General features: G+C 38.3%; 1 protein-coding gene across 1 annotated transcript in view; it reads left to right on the forward strand.

Moving 5' to 3' along the window:
• Positions 1-9,013: 9,013 nt before the first annotated feature.
• LOC107582164 (ephrin-A3-like) overlaps positions 9,014-24,451 on the forward strand; it is a 57,402-nt gene continuing 41,964 nt past the window's right edge. Inside the window, exon 1 of the mRNA XM_016267892.1 lies at positions 9,014-9,658. Within this exon, the coding sequence (XP_016123378.1) occupies positions 9,552-9,658 (107 nt within the window). The 5' untranslated portion in view covers positions 9,014-9,551. The remainder of the gene's footprint in view (positions 9,659-24,451) is intronic.

The raw sequence follows: 24,451 nt of genomic DNA on the forward strand, positions 1-24,451 counted from the left end.
CATACATTTTTCACATTTTACCTTCTAAATGTGTTTGTATGTGATGTGTGTTTATGTGTGCTTGACTATGTTTGTGTGTGCATGTTAGTGAGGCATGTGTATGTGTGTTGAAGTGTATGTGGTGAAGAGAATGGCAATTTTGATGATGATGGCCTTATCTGTCAAGACTGTTTTTGAAAAACCTTCAGATTGTGGGTGTGCACACACACACACACTAGTTGTTCAGGTTATTGTAAAACATTTTTATTAAATTTATGTTTTATTGATGAAATTGATTGAAAGGTTTGAGTGTCTTACCTCTTCTCTTTGAAATTCTTTGCAGAGTCATTGGCTGTTAACTTTTAAACTGTTGCCATAACACTACTAACACTACTGAAATTGATTGAAATTGATGTTCTAATGTAATTTAATAGCAATGTTACACTGTTACATTTTAAAATTAAATATAATTAAATGTGTTTTATCAGAAATTTCTCAATTTCACTTTGCAGTTTGACTGGCCTATTTTTCCTGATCAGCCAGCCCATTTTATCTGAACACTGCTATCTCAAAAAATGTGGGGCAGCTAATGTTTCAAAACCTGCAGGGCCTGAACAATTATATTTTATTACATCAATTCAACACAAAAATATTAAAAACAGTCCTTATTAATCACAAGAACACAGTTAAATGTCATACATTGGGTTTTTTGTTAGTGCCCCAAACGATTAACCAAAAAGTGGCCCAATTTTCCTGATATCACCCTACTTATAATAGTGCTTACTGGAGTCTTGTCAATAGGTCACGCATGTGCTGATAGCTCTGAAGTAAACTAACCCTCAAACATAATCTACTCCAGAGCAGGTTATGTTCAGAGAATAAGTTGCCATGGCTACTTACATACCCTGAAAGTTACCTCCGTTTTTGAAACCAAATGCTGAGTTTATCCACTTACTTACCCTCAAACATACCCTGGTATGTCACATAACCTGTTTTCTGGAATACTCCCAAGTTTTGTTTTTTGTTTTGTTTTAATAAAAAGACATGAATAGACATGAAAAGGCAAAAACAGTGGGATTTTTTTTATCCCCCATTTTTATTTTTTATACCAAACTTTGTATAAAGATGATTATGCTTAGAACTTAGATGCTTATAGATGATTAGAACTATGCTATGAAAGATATAACAGAATGATTTGATATACCATTTTGCTTTATGAAATATGTGTGTAAAATAGCCATAAACAGGTTTTCCCATTATATATAATGTATTTATATACGTATCTAATTTGCATATTAATGTGATTTGGGGCAACATGTAATGAAAGAATAAGTGTAATAATGGGAGTGATAATTGGCAAGATTTTCTGGTCCCATTTTATATTGAGTGGCCTTAACTACTATACTTACCTCAAAAAATAAGTACAATGTACTTATTGTGTTCATATTGTAGTGCAAAACACTTTTGCTGCTATTGAGGTGGGATACGGGTAAGGTTAGGGACAGGTTTGGTGGTATGGGTAGGATTAAGGGTAGGTTAAGGCTTAAGGGATGGGTCAACAGTGTAATTACAGAAATCAGATGTAATTCCATGCAGGTATTTTTAAAATATAAGTACAATGTAAAAACATATATGTACACAATAACATGCATTTTACCAAATGATTAATTGAAATGTAAGTACATAGTAGTTAAGGCCACTTAATATAAAGTGGGACCGATTTTCTTAATTATATCTAATATTTAATAGGAATATTAATATATCATTCATTTCCATATTCACTTGTGTCTCCCAAAATGCGTAATAAACATGCTTTATGTCCTGGTGTCGTGTAAAAAAATCGATGATCTGTTTCATAACAGAAAGTCATATTTTGATTTGAAACCCCATAACATTTTCCTGGGATGTTGATTTATGACAAACTATTTGAAAATTAGCCAGATTTAAATGATCATTACAAAATATCATATTTCTATAAGGGTGTTAAATTTGATCACTAAATTAATGTCAGCCATTTTAAAGACCAAGGAGAGTGAGTGTTCATCAACTTTCAACTTTATTTATTTATATAGCACATTTAATATCAAAGTGCCCAAAAAGTGCTTCACAATAAAATTGTAGACAGTATACAAAAAATATATATATAATCCAGAATATACATGAACATAAAATACAGTATAACCACAACAAGCTTTTCAGAAATTAACAAAAGAAAACTTGTTAAAATATTTTAAGGCATCTTTAAGGAAATAATACTATATGCAAACAAAATATTTCTGCTATTAGACATTCAAATGTTACTCATATTCTTCACACACATTATTTAATAATTGTAGCTCAACAAGGTTATGTTCATAGCAGCTAACTGTTATGAAATAGTAGACAGTATGCTTGCGCACGCTCTGTCTTTACCACACACACAAACTTGCGTGACAACCTCGCTCGTGCCTGAAGCTAGCCTGTCTCTTAAGGGCACATGAACGTGAAATACTGTGCCACTCACTCTCCCTTCTCTTAACACTCTCTCTCTCACACACACACACACACACACACACACTGTATGCAGACATGGTCGATTCACATGTGCCGTTATAGTGTGAACCGCTGACCCAGGCTTTTAGAGAGCAAGGAAAGGATGCTATTGCGGTGAAGGGCACGACTTCTCACAGCAATGTTTCAGCACTAGTCCTCCTGACTGTAGTACTTTAAGCACCAAACTTAACACACACACACACAGACAAACAAACACACACACGTTTGAAATTGGAAAAGATTACTTTCATTGACTTTGAAAATAGGTGTTGGTGATTTGATGGAAAGATATTTGAGTCTCTGTGAAGCAGGTTGCCCAAGACTGATCACTAATTCAAATTTATGACTTTCTCTCTTGGAAAAAGATAATTTTGTTAAAGATCTTATTTTATATGATGATAATATATAAAACAATGTATATAATAATAATATATTAAATTATTATGTACAATTATTTATATGATGATATTATTATTTAGATTAACTAAATTTACTACTAATAAAAACACAACTAGCTACAATTAAAATCTATCATTTACAGTATTATATTTTAATGGCAGCTTTATTTATTAACTTTAACAACATTTAGAATAAATTTGTTATTATTATTATTAGGTTGTAAATATGTTTACCTAATTAACATTTTCCCCATTTCACAAAGCATATTATAAATCACCTACAAAAGCGGAAATCAATTCTATTCTACACAAACAAACAAACAGATAAATATTTATTTATTTGTAGATAGATATAAAACTTTAAGCATATCTAGGAGTATTGTGAATTCCATAAATGCGGAGACAACATTGCAGAGCTCAGGATGCTCTTACAAAACTGATGACTTGGCATGGGGAAAGCTAGTTAGCAAGGACAACAGGCACCTTCAAGAAGCTGTAAAAATGTATGGCAGTGACTGGACACTCCCCACATATTACAAGTCTGAGTTTTAGGGTAGGAATTCAGGACAGAAACTATTTCTTTCAACAAAAACCCTCCAAGCTAATATAAATTTAGCTAAATATAGACACAACATCCAAAAACCATGGCAGAAAATCCAAAAGAAATATTTGCCAAACCAACACAGCTCATTCCAAACAAATAGTATCCCGACTTTCAAGCATGCTGGGGGTTCCTCTCGTTGGCAGAGACGTCTGTGCACAGGAAACTGCTTTAAAGAACAATGAGATGAATTGTCCAGGTGTCTTACCATACAGAAACTGACACTGTAAGAAAGTGAAAATGTGCAGTTGTTATTTTAAGCAACTATTTCTGCTTGACCTGACCATTGCAAAATGTACTTTTTTTTTTTTTTTACAGTATATCCCAACAGACTGTCGAAACATGAAAGAATTGCACAACCAATCTATGAAATCAAAGCAAGGACTTTTGAAACGTTTGTTTAGCAGTATACATCTGCTTCCAAAACATTTATGACTTTTATTACATATTTTTTAAATTTTCAGTTGATCTTTTATTACTATCTTGACAGAAACAAAAGGGATTGTAATGCTTCTGTAGATAATTTACCTTTAATAACTTTAATGAAAGACCCCTTTGATTAAATTAGATTAGGTTTTTAATTTTCTAAACATATTGTGTACATAAAACAAGTGCATATGTTTTTAATTGACGCTCTCTTTCCCTCATAAACACACACACACACACACACATCCAGTAAGTGCTCAGAAGGGAGAGGATATTCCTGTGGGGCAGTGCAGCTCTGCGGGCCTGATTTATGTCAGCGCTGCTCAGGGAAGTGCTCTGTTAGAAACCCAGCAGAGCCCGGTCCTCATCGTCTGATCACTGATCAGCACTGCATCAGCAGGAGGCCACATCAGCCGCTCTCCCCTCTAAACATCCACCGATAGCTTCATGAACACTGCTCATCAAAACTGCTGGAGGTGCCGACATTATTTATGCCATGTTTTGCCTTATAATAATGTATAATAACTGTGCATGATAATGCGATTATAATCAAAGTACTCCTCTTATGAAGACTGTTACAGTGAAAAGACCCCTTTGATTAAATTAGATTAGGTTTTTAATTTTCTAAACATATTGTGTACATAAAACAAGTGCATATGTTTTTAATTGACGCTCTCTTTCCCTCATAAACACACACACACACACACATCCAGTAAGTGCTCAGAAGGGAGAGGATATTCCTGTGGGGCAGTGCAGCTCTGCGGGCCTGATTTATGTCAGCGCTGCTCAGGGAAGTGCTCTGTTAGAAACCCAGCAGAGCCCGGTCCTCATCGTCTGATCACTGATCAGCACTGCATCAGCAGGAGGCCACATCAGCCGCTCTCCCCTCTAAACATCCACCGATAGCTTCATGAACACTGCTCATCAAAACTGCTGGAGGTGCCGACATTATTTATGCCATGTTTTGCCTTATAATAATGTATAATAACTGTGCATGATAATGCGATTATAATCAAAGTACTCCTCTTATGAAGACTGTTACAGTGTATAGTTGTTGTTAGTAATATATGTTATCGTGGTGTTTACAGTTAAGTTTAGTGTTACCGGTGATGTTTTGTGTTGAAGTCACAATTACACGAGATTAGTGTTTCTATGGTGCACACATATGTAAAGTGTATAAATGCAGATACCATGGAGCCTCTAAACTGAAGAAAAATTGCTGGGACTCTCGCAAGTGGATAAGAAACTTCTACGTGCGGACAATAAACCACATTACAAACTGAAAACTGCCACGCTCGTGTACGGGAACGCTTTCCCGCGCGCGCAGGAGAATGTTGTTCGCACGCAGGTTTTTCCGTTCACGAGTTTTGCAAGTTTGTCTTGGCCTGTTTTTTCTTTCTTTCTTTCTTTTTTTTTTTTACTTGTAAATGTCGCTTCAAAGGCTAATATTTCGCATGTCGCTACATGTGCGTCTTGTTGTAAAATGTAGGTAAATTAAAACAAAATGTTGTATTGTAAAAAAAAAAAAAAATTAAAAAAAAAAAATTAAAAACTCCCCCCCCCCCCCTTTTTTCGAGGAACCCAAATAGTAGGCTACTTCTATGGCATCACGGCAAAAAATATAAAATAAAAAAACGTATAAAAAAGTAAAAAATAAAAATTAATAAAATAAAGAAATACAAATTTTGTAAACTTTATTTTTAGGAGTGTAGATGTGGTTTGCTTTGTTCACTTTACAAAAAATGAGTACACTCAACTCGAGATAGATAAATGTAGGCTACAAACACTTACCTTAAAAAAGTAGTACATTCAAAAAGGCCCTTCTCATTGTTGGTCATGTGGATATAGCCTAAGTTTCTTGCTTTCAAGAGAAGGGAATTAAAGCACAATATGAAGGCAGGAGATTATAAATGGCCATTCGGATGATCATGAGAGGCACACCTAACATGTATATTTGGGATTTCTGAAAGGAAGCCATGGATTATAAATGAATAATATTTTAAATGACGTGTCTCTGAAATGTAAGCCTTTGGCTCTCTGTTGGTACCATGCCAAATTTGAGCAGAAGCCTGCAAAACACAAGCACATCTGCACGGCAATCTGAACAAAACCTGCCAAACATTTCAAATTTGATGGGGGAGAGAGAAAAAGATCAGTGAGAAGAGAGAGATCAAAGCAGAAAGAGTGTGGAAGAGAGAAGGGAGAGAGATTGGAGGGGGAGGACTTGTTGGGAGAGAAGAAAGATGATGAAACACGTTTTGCAGAGTAATATTTTCCAACAAAACCGTACCATTCATCCACATATATCAGTCATCAGAATCCAAACAAATGTTTCTCTCTCTTTTGTTCTCGGAAAGCCTGCCCTCACCGCACGGCCTTCATTCCACCGCTGCCGGCAAGACTCTCTCGTTCATCCATCTTTTCCAAAGTACTCTCCTTCCCTTCTTGTCGTTCACTCCCTCCCTCCATCTCGCACTCTCCCTCAGCGCACACTAAACAAATAACAATTGTATTTATCTCTATCATTCTCTCCATTTTCCTTTCCTCTCTCTTGTTTTCTTGCTCCCTCGTTCAATATTTCATGTGGTTGAGAGCGTATCTATTCTAAGCTTGCTCTCCGCTGCCTCCCCTTCCTCCACAGTCGTTAAAAAAAATCATTTTTTCTCTCCACATCATTCTTTCTGTCAACTTCCTTTCCCTCCATTTCTATAAATCTTTCTCTCTCCCACTTTATCCCTGATGTTCTGTGTCCCATTTTTGCTCTCCGGCTCTTTGGCTTTCCGTGACTGGACAATGTCCACTTCATTTATAGAAAGAGGTTCTTAGCCAGCGTGGCTTCTCTTTTCTCCATTGTTTGGCAAACAACATACACACACACCCGCACGCCCACAGCATTTTCTGTTTTTCCACTTCTTTCATTGTTATACTCTTTTCTTCTTTTCGCCGGTCTTTCTTACTAATATCTCTCCACCTGTTTCTTGATCTACTTGTCTCTCTCTCTCTCTTACTCTCTCTTATGTGTGCTCTATCTGTGTCAGTGTTGTTTTAGGCACAGCAGTGGAAGGTAAACAGTGAGATTGAAAATTCATGTCAGACAGATGAGTGAGAGGAAGGGAGAGCGAAGGAGGGATGGAGAGTGACAGAAAGAGAGAGAGAGAGAGCATGTGTGAAGGGCCACTTTTGCTTCTTAATTTTGAAACAAAGAAGCTCATAATCGGTCCTGAAAAGCCACAAATTGGGAAAGTGCACTTAAAGGAATATTGCGGGTTAAATACTATCACTTGAGTTCTACGGAAAAGCTGTGGAGAATGCTGTCGATTACTACAGGTGATACATTTGACTTGTTCCTTTAGTTTGTTAAAAAAAGATATTCAATTCACTGAAATATGGTTCAATGTGGAAAAAGAAAAAAAGAGAGAAAGAATGGAAAACACATTACAGTAATGCACTTACAATGGAAGCTGGCAGCCAAGTGTTCAAGAGAGGATAAAGCAGAAATGTGAAGTTTTACATTTTTAAAGCAGGAATTCATTAGTCAAAAAGGTATAGGGTATAGACAAGATTAATGTGTAATTTGTAAATGTTATAGTTTTATGCTGCACAATAGAAACACTGCTGCACTCGATTTTTTTATTTCATATTGCTAATTGTATTAACTGCAAACTTGTTTTCTATTGTTTTCAAGCTAATTATTTTATTTTCTGTTGCAGCTGACCACAGTTGTATTATATCTGGAATATTCTTATAGCATTTTACATGTGCTAGATTCCCTATGACACCTAATCTCTTCCTCTCTTTCTCACTGTCCTCTCTTCCTCTATTCCCTCCTTTTCTCCCAATAAATCATTTTGACTTCTCCTTAACCAACTCATTCCCAGCAGACGGGAGGCAAACTGCAACTATCCCTCCTCTGCAACTCTCTCCTTCCTCTCGCTTGCTCGCTTTTTCTCATTCCTAAAAAAACCCCAAAACTATCACGGCTATCACCAAGGCAACGTGTCTTAAGGCATCATGACATCGACCGTCATGTAATAAATATTACATAGCACTTTTCCCTCTAACTATCTTCAACTATTTCTGTATTAGTGCATTATCTATTCACCTGTATTTCTAGATACATCCCAGATAGACGGACAGACAGACAGATCAGGGTTTCCAGGTCTGCATAACAAAACCAGCCCAACTGGTACTCAAAACTAGCCTGTGTTCCAGGGGAAAATAGCTATCAAATTCTGGAGGGTCAAAACCACCTACCAGGGGGTTCCACCTTGGTCAAAATCATGTTCCAGGGCAACCCATGGCATCAGTATAAAAGTTGCCCAATTCAGTGGGAAAGCTGTGAAGTCCAACACTGAGATGATGATGATAGATAGATAGATAGATAGATAGATAGATAGATAGATAGATAGATAGATAGATAGATAGATAGATAGATAGATAGATAGATAGATAGATAGATAGATAGATAGGGGTTTGTGTATGTGTGCACAGGTGTACATAATTATGGCAGGCCTGACAGGAGGGACACACACATAAAACAAATGGCACGTGCGCACATACAGGAACAGGAGAGACTGATTGCTATCATATGAACATTAACATCAGCTCAACATCTTTTATATGTGGATGAGTATGAGTGAAGGACAGAGATAGAGATGAGCCAATCCATCAATCCATTCTCCCTCCTAAGAGGATTTCCCATAATTATTCCATATTAGAAAAGACTTACACTGGAGAGAGAGAGAGAGACCAAGAGAGAGAGAGAGCAGGAGCACAGAAGGATGGAGGTTTGCTTATAATAGGATATAAAGCACTGCACTCTGACAGACAGTAAGAGGATTGTGCTGGTAGGTAATTCAAACTGCACTAGGAACGGTCTCCGTCGTAATTGTTTACTGATATAAAATAAAGTTTTCTCGTCCGACGCGAGAGCAGCTGTCTGAAAGCATCTCTGGAAGACTGAGAGCTGGAGCCAGCGGACGCGCGCTTTTGTCCTGGGCAGGAGGCGGAGCTGGTGACTGAACGAGCACAGCCTACCAAACAGTGTGTGTGTGTGTGTGTGTGTGTGAGAGAGAGAGCGGTGGATATGGCCAAAGAGAGCGAATAAAACTCGCTTGAGCACTTGTTCGTCACACAATTGCAAGTGTGAAACATCCCGCAGCCGCGTGCAGGATTCTCCACGCGCATCTTACGAGCAGCATCAACAAAAGAAAATATTAGTTTTACAATCAAGGAGCCTCGTTGCCTCCCGAGTTTCTCCAACGCTACGGGAGGACACGCTTCTCTCTTTCCCGCATTTAAACTCCCAGCACCCGGCTGTCTGCATCTTTCTGCTCCGTCCGCGCGCGAATAGCGCTGGTCTCGTGTCGGACTATAGGATTTGGGGTGACGCCATGGGGACAGAGGGAGGGGGTCTTCGCCATGGATTCTGACTTTTTAAACACTTAATATAAACCTATAGATTGCGAAACCCCTATAGAAGTAATTGAGCGAGCTGCGCTTTAGGTCGCATCTCTTCCTGCCCTTCTTCGCCGAACGGGATGGTTCCAGCGCAGCGTCGCGTGGGGTGAGAAGATCTTGCAAGACTGGGAAGAAAAGCGAGAGATCGAGGGATTATGGCACTCTACGCGCTCTGTCTTTTCACTCTGATGCTCACCTGCACGAACTTTGACCTGGTGACTGCAGCCAGGCACGCGGTACACTGGAACAGTTCAAACATACTGTAAGTCGTCTTTTTAATCGTCATTTTCACGATAATAAGGCATCAATTTATAGAAAATACATTTAAATAGATTTTTAAAAAAAAAAAGCTTTTTGAGATGGTTCATGTTTGTGTGTATTGCGAGTGTTTGTGCACATCTCTGTATGACTAATCAATGCAGGTATTTGTTTTGGTAATAGGCTTTGTGTTATTTTTTTCTTTAATTGATATATTTAAGTAGGAGTGATACATTTTCTAGATCTCTTGATCTTGAAAACAACCACATGTAGGTTAGGTAGATGTTTGCTGAATATGAGTGCTTTGTAGTCCTCAGAACTTTGTAGTCATAAGCTGTAGAGCTCATCTGAGGTCTTTTTGTCAGTTACTTTAGTAAAAATCAAATAAAACAAAGCAGAGTTATGCCTCAAGCCCCAACTGTAATGTCAAAGTCGACCAAATATGTAGTAATGATCATTGGAAACTCCAGATGTTGCATACTGACATGAAAAAAGAGAGACTTGTATAGTTTCTTATCTGCTGTATGTTTTAGAAATTTGGTCAGGTTTGTGCTTTTGTCCTCACAGAACCTCTTTCTCTACTCGTGTGTCTCTTTCCATCACTTCTCCGTTCTCTCGCACTCCTGCGTGTTTCTCTCAGGGAGTCTCCGTCTGTTTCTCCCCCTCTGCTTTTTCGTTCTCCTCCCTCTTTCAGCATCATACATAGAGCCCGGTCTAGTCCCCTGTTTCTTTTCATTCCATCTGCTGTAATTAGCTGCACTTTTTCAAAACGACCTCAATATGCCTCCATTGTGACACCATTCAATCTCAGCATCTCTCAGTCTCACACACACACACACACACACATACACATATACACATTCTCTCTGTCTCTCTTTCTCTCACAGACACTTCATTTTTTGACTTCATATTAGAATGGATGAGGTTGGTTTAGTCATGGATAGGTATGTCGGCTCTGACTGAACGGTAAATTAGAGCAACAGTGGGGATATAAATGAGTGTGTTGGTGCATCAGTCTGTGATCTGGCTCTACTGGTTGTAAAACCTATGAAATAATGCAGAAATTGACCTATAGTTTACAGGTACTGTTCACACTAAGTAGCAGCTTGGGGCAGAATACAAATTTGACAAATTACAAATTAAACACATGCACCAGCATGTGCTACCTGTTTGATAGCTTCATATATATCGGTCTTAATCTCAGTCTAAATCACTCACTCACTTTTCACACATTTTACAGAGGTTATCTGTGATGAAAATCTAGAACTTTTTTATGCTGGCACACACGGTACGATTATTACAGCCATTGGAGGTCTCCAATGGCTGTAAAAATTGTACCATGTGTGCCTAGATATAATCATTTAGCCCCTCTTTGAGTTTCACCCCTATGCAGTTTGCAGACCCCACTTTCCGTCTCTGGATATATTATCATTTATATTTTACTTATAGGGCTATATGATCATCATGCTTGAACATAGCCATGTTACTGGCTACAAATTTCTGTGTTTATAGGAGGACAGAACTCACACATTCCCAATAAATGATTGATTTGATCCTATTATAGCCATGCAAATGCAAACATTTACAGTCTGAATAGTGATAAAGAGTGATAATTTTGCCGTACAATAGTGGTTCTCAACCAAGCGGGCCGGGACCCACTAGGGGGCCTCAGCAAATTCCAAGAGGGCTGAAGGATGACTTAAAATTATTTAAATTAATATGATTGTCTTTGTGGCCAAAATCATACAGTGTGAACATATTGTCTTTAACGTTAATCATACATGCTAATGGAAAAGCTACATTTACAGACATTTTTAGCGTGTTTTGCGCAAAATTTTGCACTATAACTGCGCCATGTGCTTTTCCATTCACACCAGAGTGCTTACTGTGCAGAGAAATGAAAAGTGCTTCTTCCACCCAGTTTCAGCATACTGAGAAAGCTGCCTAACTGCATTAGCATCGGTAGCAGCACGGGGCGGATATGCTACGTGATAAAACCAAATTAAACTGGCTTATTTTCATGGATTAAGTTTAATAAGACTTCTACAGCTAATGCCATTACACACTTTCGGCCCACTGCACAGTAGAAAGTATGGACATTAACCCCGTTTTACTACGAGCTACAGTGTTCCCCATTATTTCTGCAAGATGTGTTCTAGGAAGAGTGTACTTCATTTTGGTAAAAACGTGTGAGGGGAAATTAGCCTGTGAGCTTGCATTATCAGTGTGTATGTGTGTGTGTGAGACTTTCCTCTCTCTCGCCATAACTGCTCTGCAACACTGATGACACACTGTTACCTCAGCTTGGCCTAGTTATACAGCACCGAGAAAGAGAGAGAGAGAGTGATTTAGAGCTGATATTAAAGCATTGTATTGCTGAATGTCGCTCTATATTGTCATGCTATACATACGCTTATTATCAGGGGTCAGAGCCTGTTAATGTTGTTAATAGCTGTGGTCAGTGTGCTGAATCTGGGTCTACAGCCAAAGCTGCACAGTCACTCCGTCTCTCCTCACTGTGGACCAGACCGAACAAGCTAGTATTCTGGTGTTTTGACTCGGGGGTGGGATATGGCACGAGTGTGTGTGAGTGTTCTACAACTAAACGTCTTTGTTTCAAGCAGAGCACGTTTGGTGTAAACAGTAAGAGAAGTGCCGTTGGCTATGAGGTAAAAAACAAAACAAAGCAACCAGACCACTGCCTCCTCATTCATCTTCTAAGAGAGTTATAGCTGAGAGTGTACCTTCAGCTCACACACGTACACATACTGACAATTACTAAGCGCGGAGTGGGCAGTGATCCTAACGGCCCTACACTCTCGCTCCAGTGATGCGCATCCCAGAAAAAAATGCAGAACCCTCTCAGACGCATAATTGAGAAACAGGTTTGAATAAATACATACGAACCACCGGTTTTCCTGGGCGAACAAACATCTCTGCTGACGAAAGGATAGATTCTGTTTTCACATTCTGAGTGAATGCTCCATTATAGTCACATGAGGGAACTCTGTGGTTTAAATTGTATGTAATTGAGAAAAAACACTGTGAACAACATGTGTAATGTTAGTAGAGGTGAAGTGAGTGTGGACTTCAGGGGGAACAGCTCCGCTCTGTTAAAGCACAATCACAGAACAAGAGTGGAAAACTAAAACAGAAATACTTGAATAGGACTGCTGAAAAGCATTACTACAACCCAGTATTGGGTTAAACTGTGGGGCCTACAACATTTTGTTTTTGTGGTAACATCAAACTTAACCAGAGTTAAAAACTGGTTCAGCTGAATCAACCACATTAGGTTTCATGAATGACATCTAAAGGTTAGAACAACTAAGGTGACTTCATGTTTTTTCCTTTCTTCAGTGCTTTACATTGCTGTTAGGAATTATATAAGATCAGTGTGTGAATTGCACAATACATTTGGTGTCAGGGTGGGGGCAGGAGGTTGAGTAAGTGTTGACATTTTAAAAAGAATTTCTATTTAATTTTAAGGGCACAATCTGGGAAGCTTCGATGAGCACAATCCAAATGATCTTTTGGCGCCCCTTAAAGATTTTTTTAAAGATGCGTGCGTTCAGTAGCTCTTTAGTTAGCATTAGCATCAATGTCCATATACTATAATGACAGATACCACATTCATATGATCGTTCATCGTCATCTATGAACGTGGAGTTTTATATATATTTGACTGACACTAAAAGAGTACTACGATTTTTTTTGTTCCCAAATCTTTCCACCATGTGTTTGCCGTAATGATGTTTACATTGTTGTTGTTTTTTATTGTCAGTCTTTGTCTTCTGCCTTTAGACAGTAGACTGCTTTTTTGGCCATTCAGGTACTGATTCTCCTGTTGTCTCTGCTGGTAAAGTACCATAACAACTGCTTGTATAATTTTCACATTTCGCATCATCAAACAGCACTATGCTGTAGAGAATCTACAGAAGTGGCAGCCAATAAGCACGAAGAGAGTTTAGTAAAGCACAGCAAGTCATGTAATTTCTATATGGACTGTATATAATTAAAACACATAGAAAACAATTATGAGTACAGTCTTCATCTCATATGAGTGTACACCATTCAGATGAATCTTCACAGAGTTTATTTCTTAATGTTTAAAAAATTTAAAAATAGCACCAAACTACAGAATGCACCTTTAATGTTTTTGTGATGTTTTTCTTTATATATAAATCAATATTGTAAGTGATTATGTCAGCATTTGTTTTGTCAGTGTTCCATCCGATAATGATCCTAATGGAAAGTACTGGAGCAAACCAGTTTCTATGGTTACCACAGGGCAGGCGAACATGTTTTTGTTTAAAAGCATCTATTTAGCCTACTGCTAGGTGAAATTCATGGTCTGACTAGCGTATAAACTTTTGACATACTGAAATGTTTGGAAATCTTGTTTAAGGATATTTACAAGTAATTTATACGTTTCACTTTATGTTTAGCTTCCTTCAAGGTTCAAGTGGGGTCAGACAGACCTCTTTAAATTGTCCACTGTATAATATGCTAATAATGGCACATCTGAAAGATGATTTAAGTGATGAAAGATTTATGTTACTCAAGTTCCTGTAAGAACTTAAGATAGAAAGGGGGTCCTGTTTACACTGTGCTAAACACTACAAGTCCCCCCCCCCCTCTTTTTAGACTGTTAGTTACAGTGAATTTGGAATTTATGAGGTTATGTCACCTCCTATGCATGAACGTTTCATGAGCATGTGCTCTCAGCCTGCACCTTGAAGACTTAAGATTTAATTAATCACAAAATAATTGTCGCTTTATCCTTTAATTTATAATATAACATTTTATGCAATAAAAGTACATACACTACTGTTCAAAAGATGGTAGGATTGTTTAAAGTTAAAAAACATTTTTTTGAAAGATTGCTCACCAAGGATGCATTTATTTGATGAAAATACACTAAAAAGGGTTTATATTTTGTATTATTACAATTTCAGTATATAATTTAAAAATGAAATTTATTCCTGTGAATTTTTAGCAGCATTTATTTTACTGTCACAATAATATGGTGACTTGGTGCTTAAGAAACATTTCTTATTATTATCAATGTTGAAAACTGCTTAATAGTTTGTGGAAACATGATACATTTCAGAATTCATGATTCTTTGATGAATAGGATTTTCAAAAGTACATTTCAATAGAAATATTTTCTAAAATGGTAAATGCTTTTACTGTCACTTTTGATCAATCAATGCATCCTTGCTGAATTAAAATTAGTTTCTTTACAAAAAAATACAAAATTAAAAATAAATAAATCTTACTGACCCCAAACCTTGCTTATTTCCTGAATTGTCATTAGCAATGCATAAACAATGGATTTGATTGGCAGGTGGATGGAAAGACTGAATGTCAAAGCCCATAAATCAGATAACCGTCCCAGGTTTGCATATGCAAATTGCTTGGTGCATATTCATGAGTAAACGGAGAGATCTATCTAAGTAACAGAGAAGACCTGGTTCTCGTTCATCAACTTTGCGTTATCATTGAGTTGAAGCTGTTCTGTGTGCGTGTGCGCCTGTGCTTTATATGTTAGTATCTATATGAAGAGCAGCAATCTTAATTAATAATGCCAGTTCAACTGAGGCTGATGAGTGAGGCAGTTGTGCATAACCACATCCACTTATCACACAAATCACTTCTGTTTATTTATTCTTCGTCATGGTGAGGGGTTGCAATGAATGCAGGGGATGCCACATAAGAGGATGCTCCACACTCTTTCTTTTCTATTGCGGCGCCTTTACTTAGTCATTCATAATCATACTATTTATTCATTTAATGTTTTTAATACCCTCCTCACCTTCTGTGGCTCAGCCTCCCTTCATTTCATTCATCTCCTCTTCTTAATTATTATTACGAATCCCCTCTCTTTATTTATTAATTATTTCCAAACAGTGTGACACTCTCTAAGAGCATGATAGAAGCAGTGATCCCAGCAGTCTCGGCACACTGTAATAATCCAATAAATAATTGTTGTGCTTATGAGCTTTTTGTAGTTAGTTTCATCACGTATGGATGGATACACTGATCTATATATATCATATATATCATAAAATTAAGGCAGATACAAATTGTTGATAATTATGTTCATGTAATGGTCAATATTCTGTACAATTGACTTGACTGCTTGCTCATCAAGCAAGTTCACACATCTATATAAACTAACAAACATTATAATGTTCATAAAAACAAGATTTTGTGACCAGTTGAGAGCATCTAAATGCTGTGTACATGCTCTGTGAGGTTGTGGCTTGAAACCAAGGTATTTTAAGATAAGTATTATACGACAGCTAGGCACTGAATATACATACAGTACAAATCTGCATACAAATATATAAAAACAAATATACCGAAAATATTTGCTCAGATAGCCTAACTGAAACTTGAGAAGTCAGACACTTTAATACTGAACTATGAACCCTTTTCACATTTCCAGGTTCCCATAGTCGGGTAAACCTGTATGAATGGGAACTAAAACAAATATATATTTTGAGTTCACATTTGCCAGGAAAATTATCAAGAAGTTGATTATGTTGATCAAAACAGAGAAAGATATCCAATTTGCAGTCACTCCCTCAGCTTCTGTATTAGAAACACTCACGCAGCAGCGTTAACTACTTTGATGTAATTTAATATAGGAAAACATAAAGTATAGTGTTATAAATGTGCATAAAAAATTAAGAAAGTGAAAATATAAAAACGTTGCTAGATTTACAACATTAATAACTGTGAACACATCATCACAGTCTGTGAAAAGGGTCCATTTTGCTGATTTGTTAAGGGTTAGATTTCCCAGATTGCTGTGCTGCATTAACTAATTCATTTTTTGTAGTGCAAAGCTAAACAAAGAAGGTTGCATGAGGTACCTCAGTCGAATGCTGAGAAAATGAAAGTCTCATCACATCTCCGTGACATTTTGAGTTTTCTCAACTTTTCATTTTCGACAGTGCAGCAGTAGGAGGGGGTCTGATTCGTACTTTGGGGAGGATGTTAATGCAGATGGAAATTATGTGTATTTCGTGCCTCTTCCAGTCTCCAATTATTCACTTCAAAAGCAGGCCAGATTTGACACACCTTTCATTACTACAACTCATGATGATGAAACGAACAGCACCGGCTCTCGCCTCACACCGCTGTGTTTTATTATAAACAAATGATTTACATAGAAACACCATCTCTGTGGTCTTGTCATCCCTCTTTTTATGAAATGGCCATGATTCACTTTTTTCACTCATCTGAAAGTTGCTTTTCTCAATTTTGTGATATATGGATGTCTCTAATCTGTATCCGAGTAGAACAATTCTCACGTCTCCCCTTTTGCAAGGCAAATTTCCCTAAGTACACCTTGAGAAAAACAGCTTAAGCCAGCCTAAACTGGTCTCCCAGCCAGACCAAGATGATGTTAAGATGGTTTAGCTGGTTGGCCAACTGACAAATCCCAAAACCCCTTTAAAACCTTTTTTTTCAGCAGAGAAAGACATTTAATGTGCTTCAAATCACACACACAGACACAAACGTGCATATACACACAAATGGGTGAGTTTGTATGGTTGTGTGTGTGGTCCCTCTGAGTGTATGTGTGTGGTCTCTTTATCTCCCTGTGTATTTGTCCTTTGAAGGAGGGGAAGTGAGCAGTGTAAATGTCTGTGATTTGAGCAGGAAGAGCCGTGACTCCCTCTCACTTAAATCCAGCTGGCTGATGGAGGTGAACCGCTCAATGGAAGAGTCATCTCATCTTAATGAATAGAAAAAAATAGCATTTGGAGTCTTTCATTCTGTCTGTCTCTCTCTCCCTGATTCTCCTGTTACTCTGCTCGTTGGAGCTCTGGCACACAGAACAACAGCTATCTTACACACAGACAGGCTTCAAAGCCTCCAAACATACACACATATAGTGAAAGGCTGCCTGAGATTCGTGTACATGGAGATATACAGACACATGACAGCAGGTTATATTCTCGCTGGTGTGTGTTCTGTAAAATTGGGTGGTTTGGAGGCTTTCTGCCTTCTTTTCACGTCAACAAAAGACAACTGGCTCATGTGATCCATTTGAACACACGCACAAGTAGGAGATCGAGTAGCACTAATCCAGACAGACAAGCTAATTCTGAAAGTATCATATATGCAAATGTAGACGTAAAGAGGGTGAAAAGCAGAGGCTTTCAAACAATGAATAATCACACTTACTGCTGCTTTGCGTTAGTTTGTGACTGCCGCATGATCAGGGTTTTTAGCAGTGGTTAAGTGACACTTTCATTTTATTTCTTGTCAACGAATCAGGTAAAGGGTGGCAGAGGTCTAGACCTCTGCTTTATCTTTAAGAAATGTCTCAACACAGTGATGTAGCTTCATTCAAATTAGTTTTGTCTGGTTAAAATGTGCTAAATGAAATACTTATTTAGTTTAATATTGTTTAATATGACTGAATCAAATTACAATAACAGAAGAGTATTTTTTTTTTTCAAAGTCCGTTCAGAAATAGCTTCTTACGGTTATTTACTGCCAAGAATGCGTATGCAACACTTATTCTCATTTAAGAAAATGAAAGGGAAAAAAAATCCCAGCTGCTTTCCATGACACAGTTTTCCCATATTCCCCTTTACAGTAATTTTTTATGGAGAATTGTGAGCTCTTTCTCTTTATATGAGGGGGTGTGTGTTTACATGCACGTGTATCTGTATGTGTGTAGAATGGGGTTTTTAATGGGGATTTTTGGCCATTAAAGCCATCATTAGCTGGGCCACGAGTGCGCCCTGTTCACCATAATCATGAACATAATTAGAGAATTAGCAAGAGTTGGAGTGTGTGTGTGTGTGTGTGTGTGTGTATGTGAGCACATCATGGATGTTAATGGAGAGATTTTAAATGGACAAGCTAAATTATAACCTTGTATAATAGACTTTTTTTATCAGCCAATGTCAGACTGTGCTTCAGGAATGGGTCTCTATGTCACACTGATGAGTGTACTTGTTTGTGTGTGTGTGCATGCGTTGTGTCTAATTCAAGTATTTTTTTCTGCATATGGCAATGTTTTTTTGAGGACTGTCAATCGATTGGAAGTTTTAATCAAACTATTTGCATATGTCAGTTAATAAATCAAATTAGTCGTAATTTCATACCTGCAAGTCTGTATTTGCTGATAAAAGACCCAAAATAAAGATATTAGATTATTAGAGTTTTTTTTTAATGTATCAACTTCTGTTGCTATTTTATATTTAATTGTGCATGCACATTTTCCCTATTTTTACATTTCGATTACCTTTAACGTCTAATGCTCACTTAAATTTAATCTTTAAAAACATGAATAATAATAATAATAACACTGTTAAATGTAATATTTATCAAATCTCAAAATGAATATCCCTTTTTCATCCTGTACATTATACATTTCTAAATTCTCTTGAAGCATTTTAAAAGATTAATAGTTTTTAGTGTTCAAATCTTTTTCCTTTATTTAAGACAAAATAGTATATAGTTTTAACATAGTATAGGTTTTCGACCATTACATGAAAATACAGAACAAAATCTTAATATCGGCATATCTCTACTTAAAAGTCAGTATATTCTTTATTTTATGTGCATTGCTTCTAGAAGCAGCTGACTATTGATTCACAGATACATGAAGATGGTAATTAATCAAACTAAATTAACAGTTTAAATTGACAGCCTTTTTTTTCTTTAAAATCCATCTCATTCTATTTAAATCAATTGATCTCAAAGCATTCTCTCTCTGGCTGCCCCCCTTTTCTGTGACAGTCAGGAACTCCTTCTCCTCCATGCACATGCAATCCATATAATACAGAATGCACAACAGATTCTGTGGAATAAACTAGTTTCTGTGAGTGCCAAAGAAATGTGTGTGTGTGTGTACATAAGTCTTTACTTCTAAATCCTTTCTTGCTTGTAGACTGTGGTTGTACTGAATATCAATGGCCTACTGCAGGTCCCACAGTCTGATTTTGTGTGTGTGTGTGTGCAGTTGTTAGCATTGCAGGCTTATGGTAATAAATGCATTTTCCGAGCAGTTAACAGAATTCTGTGTCACATCCCGGGAGAAAGACAGAAAGGAAAAGAGATGTCTAGAAAAGAAGGATTGAGCAGAACACAGGTAGGTATTTATAAAGAGAAAGGTGGAGGGGGAGTAGAGAGAGAGCAAGGAGTTATTTTCTTCTTCCACTCTGGGTTTACTCACTTAGGTGCCGTTCACATATCGCGTCTTTTGAGCGTTCAAGTTCGTTATTTCAAATGTAAACGAGCAGCAGGCGCGCTCATAATGGAAGCGACGCGCTCATTTTTTCCCTGGCGCGTCCGCGCCGCATCGAGATAAAAACAGTTCAACTTTTCAGAATGCCGCAAGTGCACCGCGGGTCATGTGACAAGAACCAACCAATCAGCTTCATCCTTTCCCGTAACAACATTGAAAGCTCAGCCAAGATGTAGGAACAGCTGACCGTAGCTGTGCAGGAATAGCCATTTAAAAATAAATGTAGTAGCAGAGCTACTGCAAGCGATTTTTAGTGCTGCAAATCCATTTAGCCTTTGCTGAAACTTCCGCGTCTTCATGGAGAGCGCAGGTCATGGTTGCTTAGCACCGGCAGACGCCACGGGAGCGCAAACGCCAGAACGCTTTGGAAAAAAGCAGAAAGCGGCGCGCCTAGCGTTTTCCACGTGTTTTTAGGCGCGACATGTGAACGGCCCCTTACTCATGTGCGCACACACACATACATTAAAGGGATAGTTCACCCAAAAATGAAAATTCAGTCATAATTTACTCACCCCCGAGTTGTCCAGGCCTGTGTGAGGTTCTTTATATTGTTGAGCACAAAAGAAGATACTTTGAAGAATGTTGATTACCAAACAGTTACGGTAGCCACTGACTTCTATAGGGCCTCTCGCACTGCTTTAGTTCCAGAACTAAATGTACAGTACTAAAGTACTGGGACGATTTTGCACGAACTATTTCCCAGTACCATTTAAAGGGTTGCATTCGCACCGAGAGTGTGTACTAAGAAGTGACTTAAGCCGGTCGACAGCGACGTCATTTGTGCGCAGCGTTCAACAACAGAAACAAAGAAGAACAACATTAACAACAGGAGGATGGAGGACGCTGTGATCGGAGCTGTGTTTTTGTTGTGTCTCGCGGGTTTCACAATAATGGACATGGAAAGTCCACGTATACGTAAAGCGATTGAAAGAACGGAAAGGAGGACTAAGAATCTCCAACGACAACTGGCAGTGCTACATTTGCTACAAGTGCCTGCACGTCAGTGTCCTTCTATCTATCGCTGTTCTCCATACTTGCGAAATAAGTTGACACAATGTTTACAGTATGTTTAAACGGCGTTTTAAATCATGGCGGGTGAGGGCGTTTCCGTATGCGTTTGGCCAATCAATGTCTACTTATGTCACGATTAGTACCAGTTGTGCTGGTTAGACCCTGCTCTGGAGTAGGAGCTAATTTGGTTCTCGAAAAAGGCAGTCCGGTACTAAAATCACACCCAGTTCCAGCGGTGCGAAAACGCCAAAAAGTGGGTAGTTCCACAATTAGTTCTGGTACTATGAAAAGGTTCCCGCTGTGCGAAAGGCCCTTATATAAGGAATAATCTTATGTAAGTCAATGACTACCATCAACTGTTGGGTTACCAACATTCTTCAAAATATCTTATTTTGTGCTCAACAGAAGAAAGAAACTCATACAGGTTTGGAACAAGAGGAGGTTGAAAACATTTTTATTTTTGGGTGAACTTTCCCTTACAAACAATCTCACACTAATACAGACTCATTAATGCAATAAACCGAAGCAAGAGATCACACAGACGACTTTTGTGTGTGTTGTCAGGGGTGTAAAACATGCTGATGAACTGAAGTTTAAATATGGGTACTTTTGTCAGTTTTACTCAATTACAATTATCTATCCAAAAACATCTCGGGTTACTTATGTAACCATGGTTCCCTGAGGGGAACGAGACACTGCGTCCTCTAGGGGTCGCTATGGGGAACGCCTCGTCGTGACCCGTGTCTGAAGCCTACATTGAAAAAACACCAACTTGTTTGGCCGGCGACAGCCATGACATCACTACCGTTGCGACTAGTACAAAATAGGCACGGGTAGCACACATCATCACTTCTTCGTCTGAAGCTTGTGTACGCAGCATGGCACAAAAAACTAGAGGACGCAGTGTCTCGTTCCCCCCAGGGAATCATGGTTACATAAGTAACCCAAGACGTTCCCTTTCGTGGAACTTCGAACTGCATTCCCAAAGGACATTACTAGAGCCTCACAGTGTGAGATCCCACTGGGACAAGATTGGTAGTAGTACCCAAGCTACCAATAGTCTAATGAGGGCGGCTGGCTCAGTGCCCAGAACTGCGGGACTGCAGGGGCCACCGTACCAGCTGTGCCAAAAAAGGCCTCCTCGGAGGTGGCGCCAGGGTCTAGAATCATGAAGGATTCCTTCCAGGGAATATGACCAAGAGTCTACTTATTGGATCGATTACTAGTCTTGGCCTGTCACTCAGGGCTACCTCACTTTGCAGAAGGACCTGTCTCAACAGGCCTCCAGTGGAAACACCCTGTCAGAGCAGGTATTCGAGGATACCATGAGGAGTGGGTCCCAGGTGGAACCGGGGTTTTAGACCACTCAGAAAAAGAGAACAAAGCTGTGCGCGTAACTCTTATCATGTAGGATTTTAGAGAAGTGGGCAAAGTAGAACGTGAGCACTTACCACTTTTGTGGAATTTTAGAAAATGGGCAAAGATACCGTGCCCACTTACCACCATGTGGATTTTAGAATGTCCATATGTAGATGGATACAACCATTCTAGGGGGTTCTCGTGGCACTTCTGGAGGGCAGCCTATAGATGGAACTCTGAGTAGTCATCAGTCTCACCTACGGCAATCATGCTTGTGTGGCTAGCTGCGAACCTGTAGCTGAGGGAGCAGACATCCATTCAGCGGGAGCTCGACCTACAGCACGTTCCATTGGTGGAACAGCTAGCAGTTATCAGCTGGGGGAGCAACACGCCCAGTTCTCACCGAGAAGGGGACTCGACCCGCAGCACAGCGGCGGGTCCCGAACCGCGGGAAACAGATGGTTGTCCCTCTCCACTCGAGAAGAGAGACAAACAAGAACTGAGCTTTTTCAGCGAAAAGTTCTCACAGTGCACGCAGATTGCCCCCTCGAGGACATCGCGTGCGTGCTCCTCGCCCAAACAAACAACGCATAGATCGTGTGAATCACCGAGTGTCAGAAACCGCTGACACGGATGTACACACTTTCTAAACGCTCCGCTAGTGCTCGCCATAGTAGGAAAAGAAAAAGCTCTTACTTTGCTTTTTGAATGCACGCTTCAAACAGCACGGTCAGTGAAGACGAAGAAAGTGATGATGTGCGCTACCGACGTCTATTTTGTACTAGTCGCGACGGTAGTGACGTCATGGCTGTCGCCGGCCAAACATTGTGTTTTTTCAATGTAGGCTTCAGACACGGGTCACGACGAGGCGTTCCCCATAGCGACCCCTAGAGGACGCAGTTCGAAGTTCCACGAAAGGGAACATGGGTTTATATTAGTTTACCTTCACAGAAAGGTTTTTGTGTATGCGTCTGCGGTTTTACTGTTCATCTATGTTTTATTTTTGACTGTACATGTGTGTGTTTGTGTACTACTACTACACTACTGTGTACTACTGTGTTGACGTATTGTAACGTGTTTGTCAGTGACACACAAAAGTGCAAAGTGTTATTGTAATAATTGTACTTAATTGCTATACTATATAACTATACAAAGGAGGAATTTGTACTTTTACTGTAATACTTTTAATCAAAGTGCATTTCTAAGAATTTTTACTCATTACAATTTTGGTTAAAGTATGGGTATTATGTCAAAATTAAAGTTAAAGTCAAATATCAAGCCAAAAGCATAATTGTTTTATATACTTTTAAGTGGAAACTGAACTTGTTTTCTTAGCTGTTGAAATTGTCTAAGAAACTTAATTTTCCCCCTCATTTAAGTAAGTTTGATGCACATACTTGTATAAAGCAGCCTGTTTAATTACAGTTTTCTCTATGTTCTGACTTTGAAAGGCTCTAGGACACACCAGATGTTTATGTTAAAAAAATATATATTCTCAAACATGTTACTTGAAATTGTTAAACTCTGAATTCAGCAGCTGATTTTAGTTGTTTAACACCAGTATATAAATTACTTTATTCAAATGATTTTGTTTACACTTGTGTCCAGTGTGCCTTCAGTGACATAAACATCAAATTATTTCATAAATTAATTTTATTTTTCTTAAACCTTTCACTTTTTACAGTTGCTCAGTATGACATAATGTAGCCTGTTTTTATTTTTTAAAACAAAATAATTATATTGTTATGGCCAGTTACTTATGTACATTGTACTCTGAAGTTGTACAGAAAAGTTTGTCAAAAGTATTTTTTTCCTTCAAAATTTACTTTGTGTACTAAAATTACAAATATTCAGTTTCATTAATAATTCTGCATTAACCATACAAATCTCCCAAATAACACTATAGTAATGAAATAAAATACCTCTAGTAAATTACACCTGTTTCACTAATATGAACATACGCAAGCTCACATATGCAACACAACAGCACACTCCGTAACTGTATAAATCTCAGCCTGTCCCGTACAGTCGAAAATAAAATTTACATATTGACAGTAAAGCTATAGACACATACACACAGACATTTCTGTAAAGGTAAACTCATTTAAAAGTTGAATATACAGTTTCCTCAGTATTGCAGTTGTC

This window comes from Sinocyclocheilus grahami, unplaced genomic scaffold, assembly GCF_001515645.1.
Source record: "Sinocyclocheilus grahami isolate Dianchi unplaced genomic scaffold, SAMN03320097.WGS_v1.1 scaffold40.1, whole genome shotgun sequence".
Classification (NCBI taxonomy): domain Eukaryota; kingdom Metazoa; phylum Chordata; class Actinopteri; order Cypriniformes; family Cyprinidae; genus Sinocyclocheilus; species Sinocyclocheilus grahami.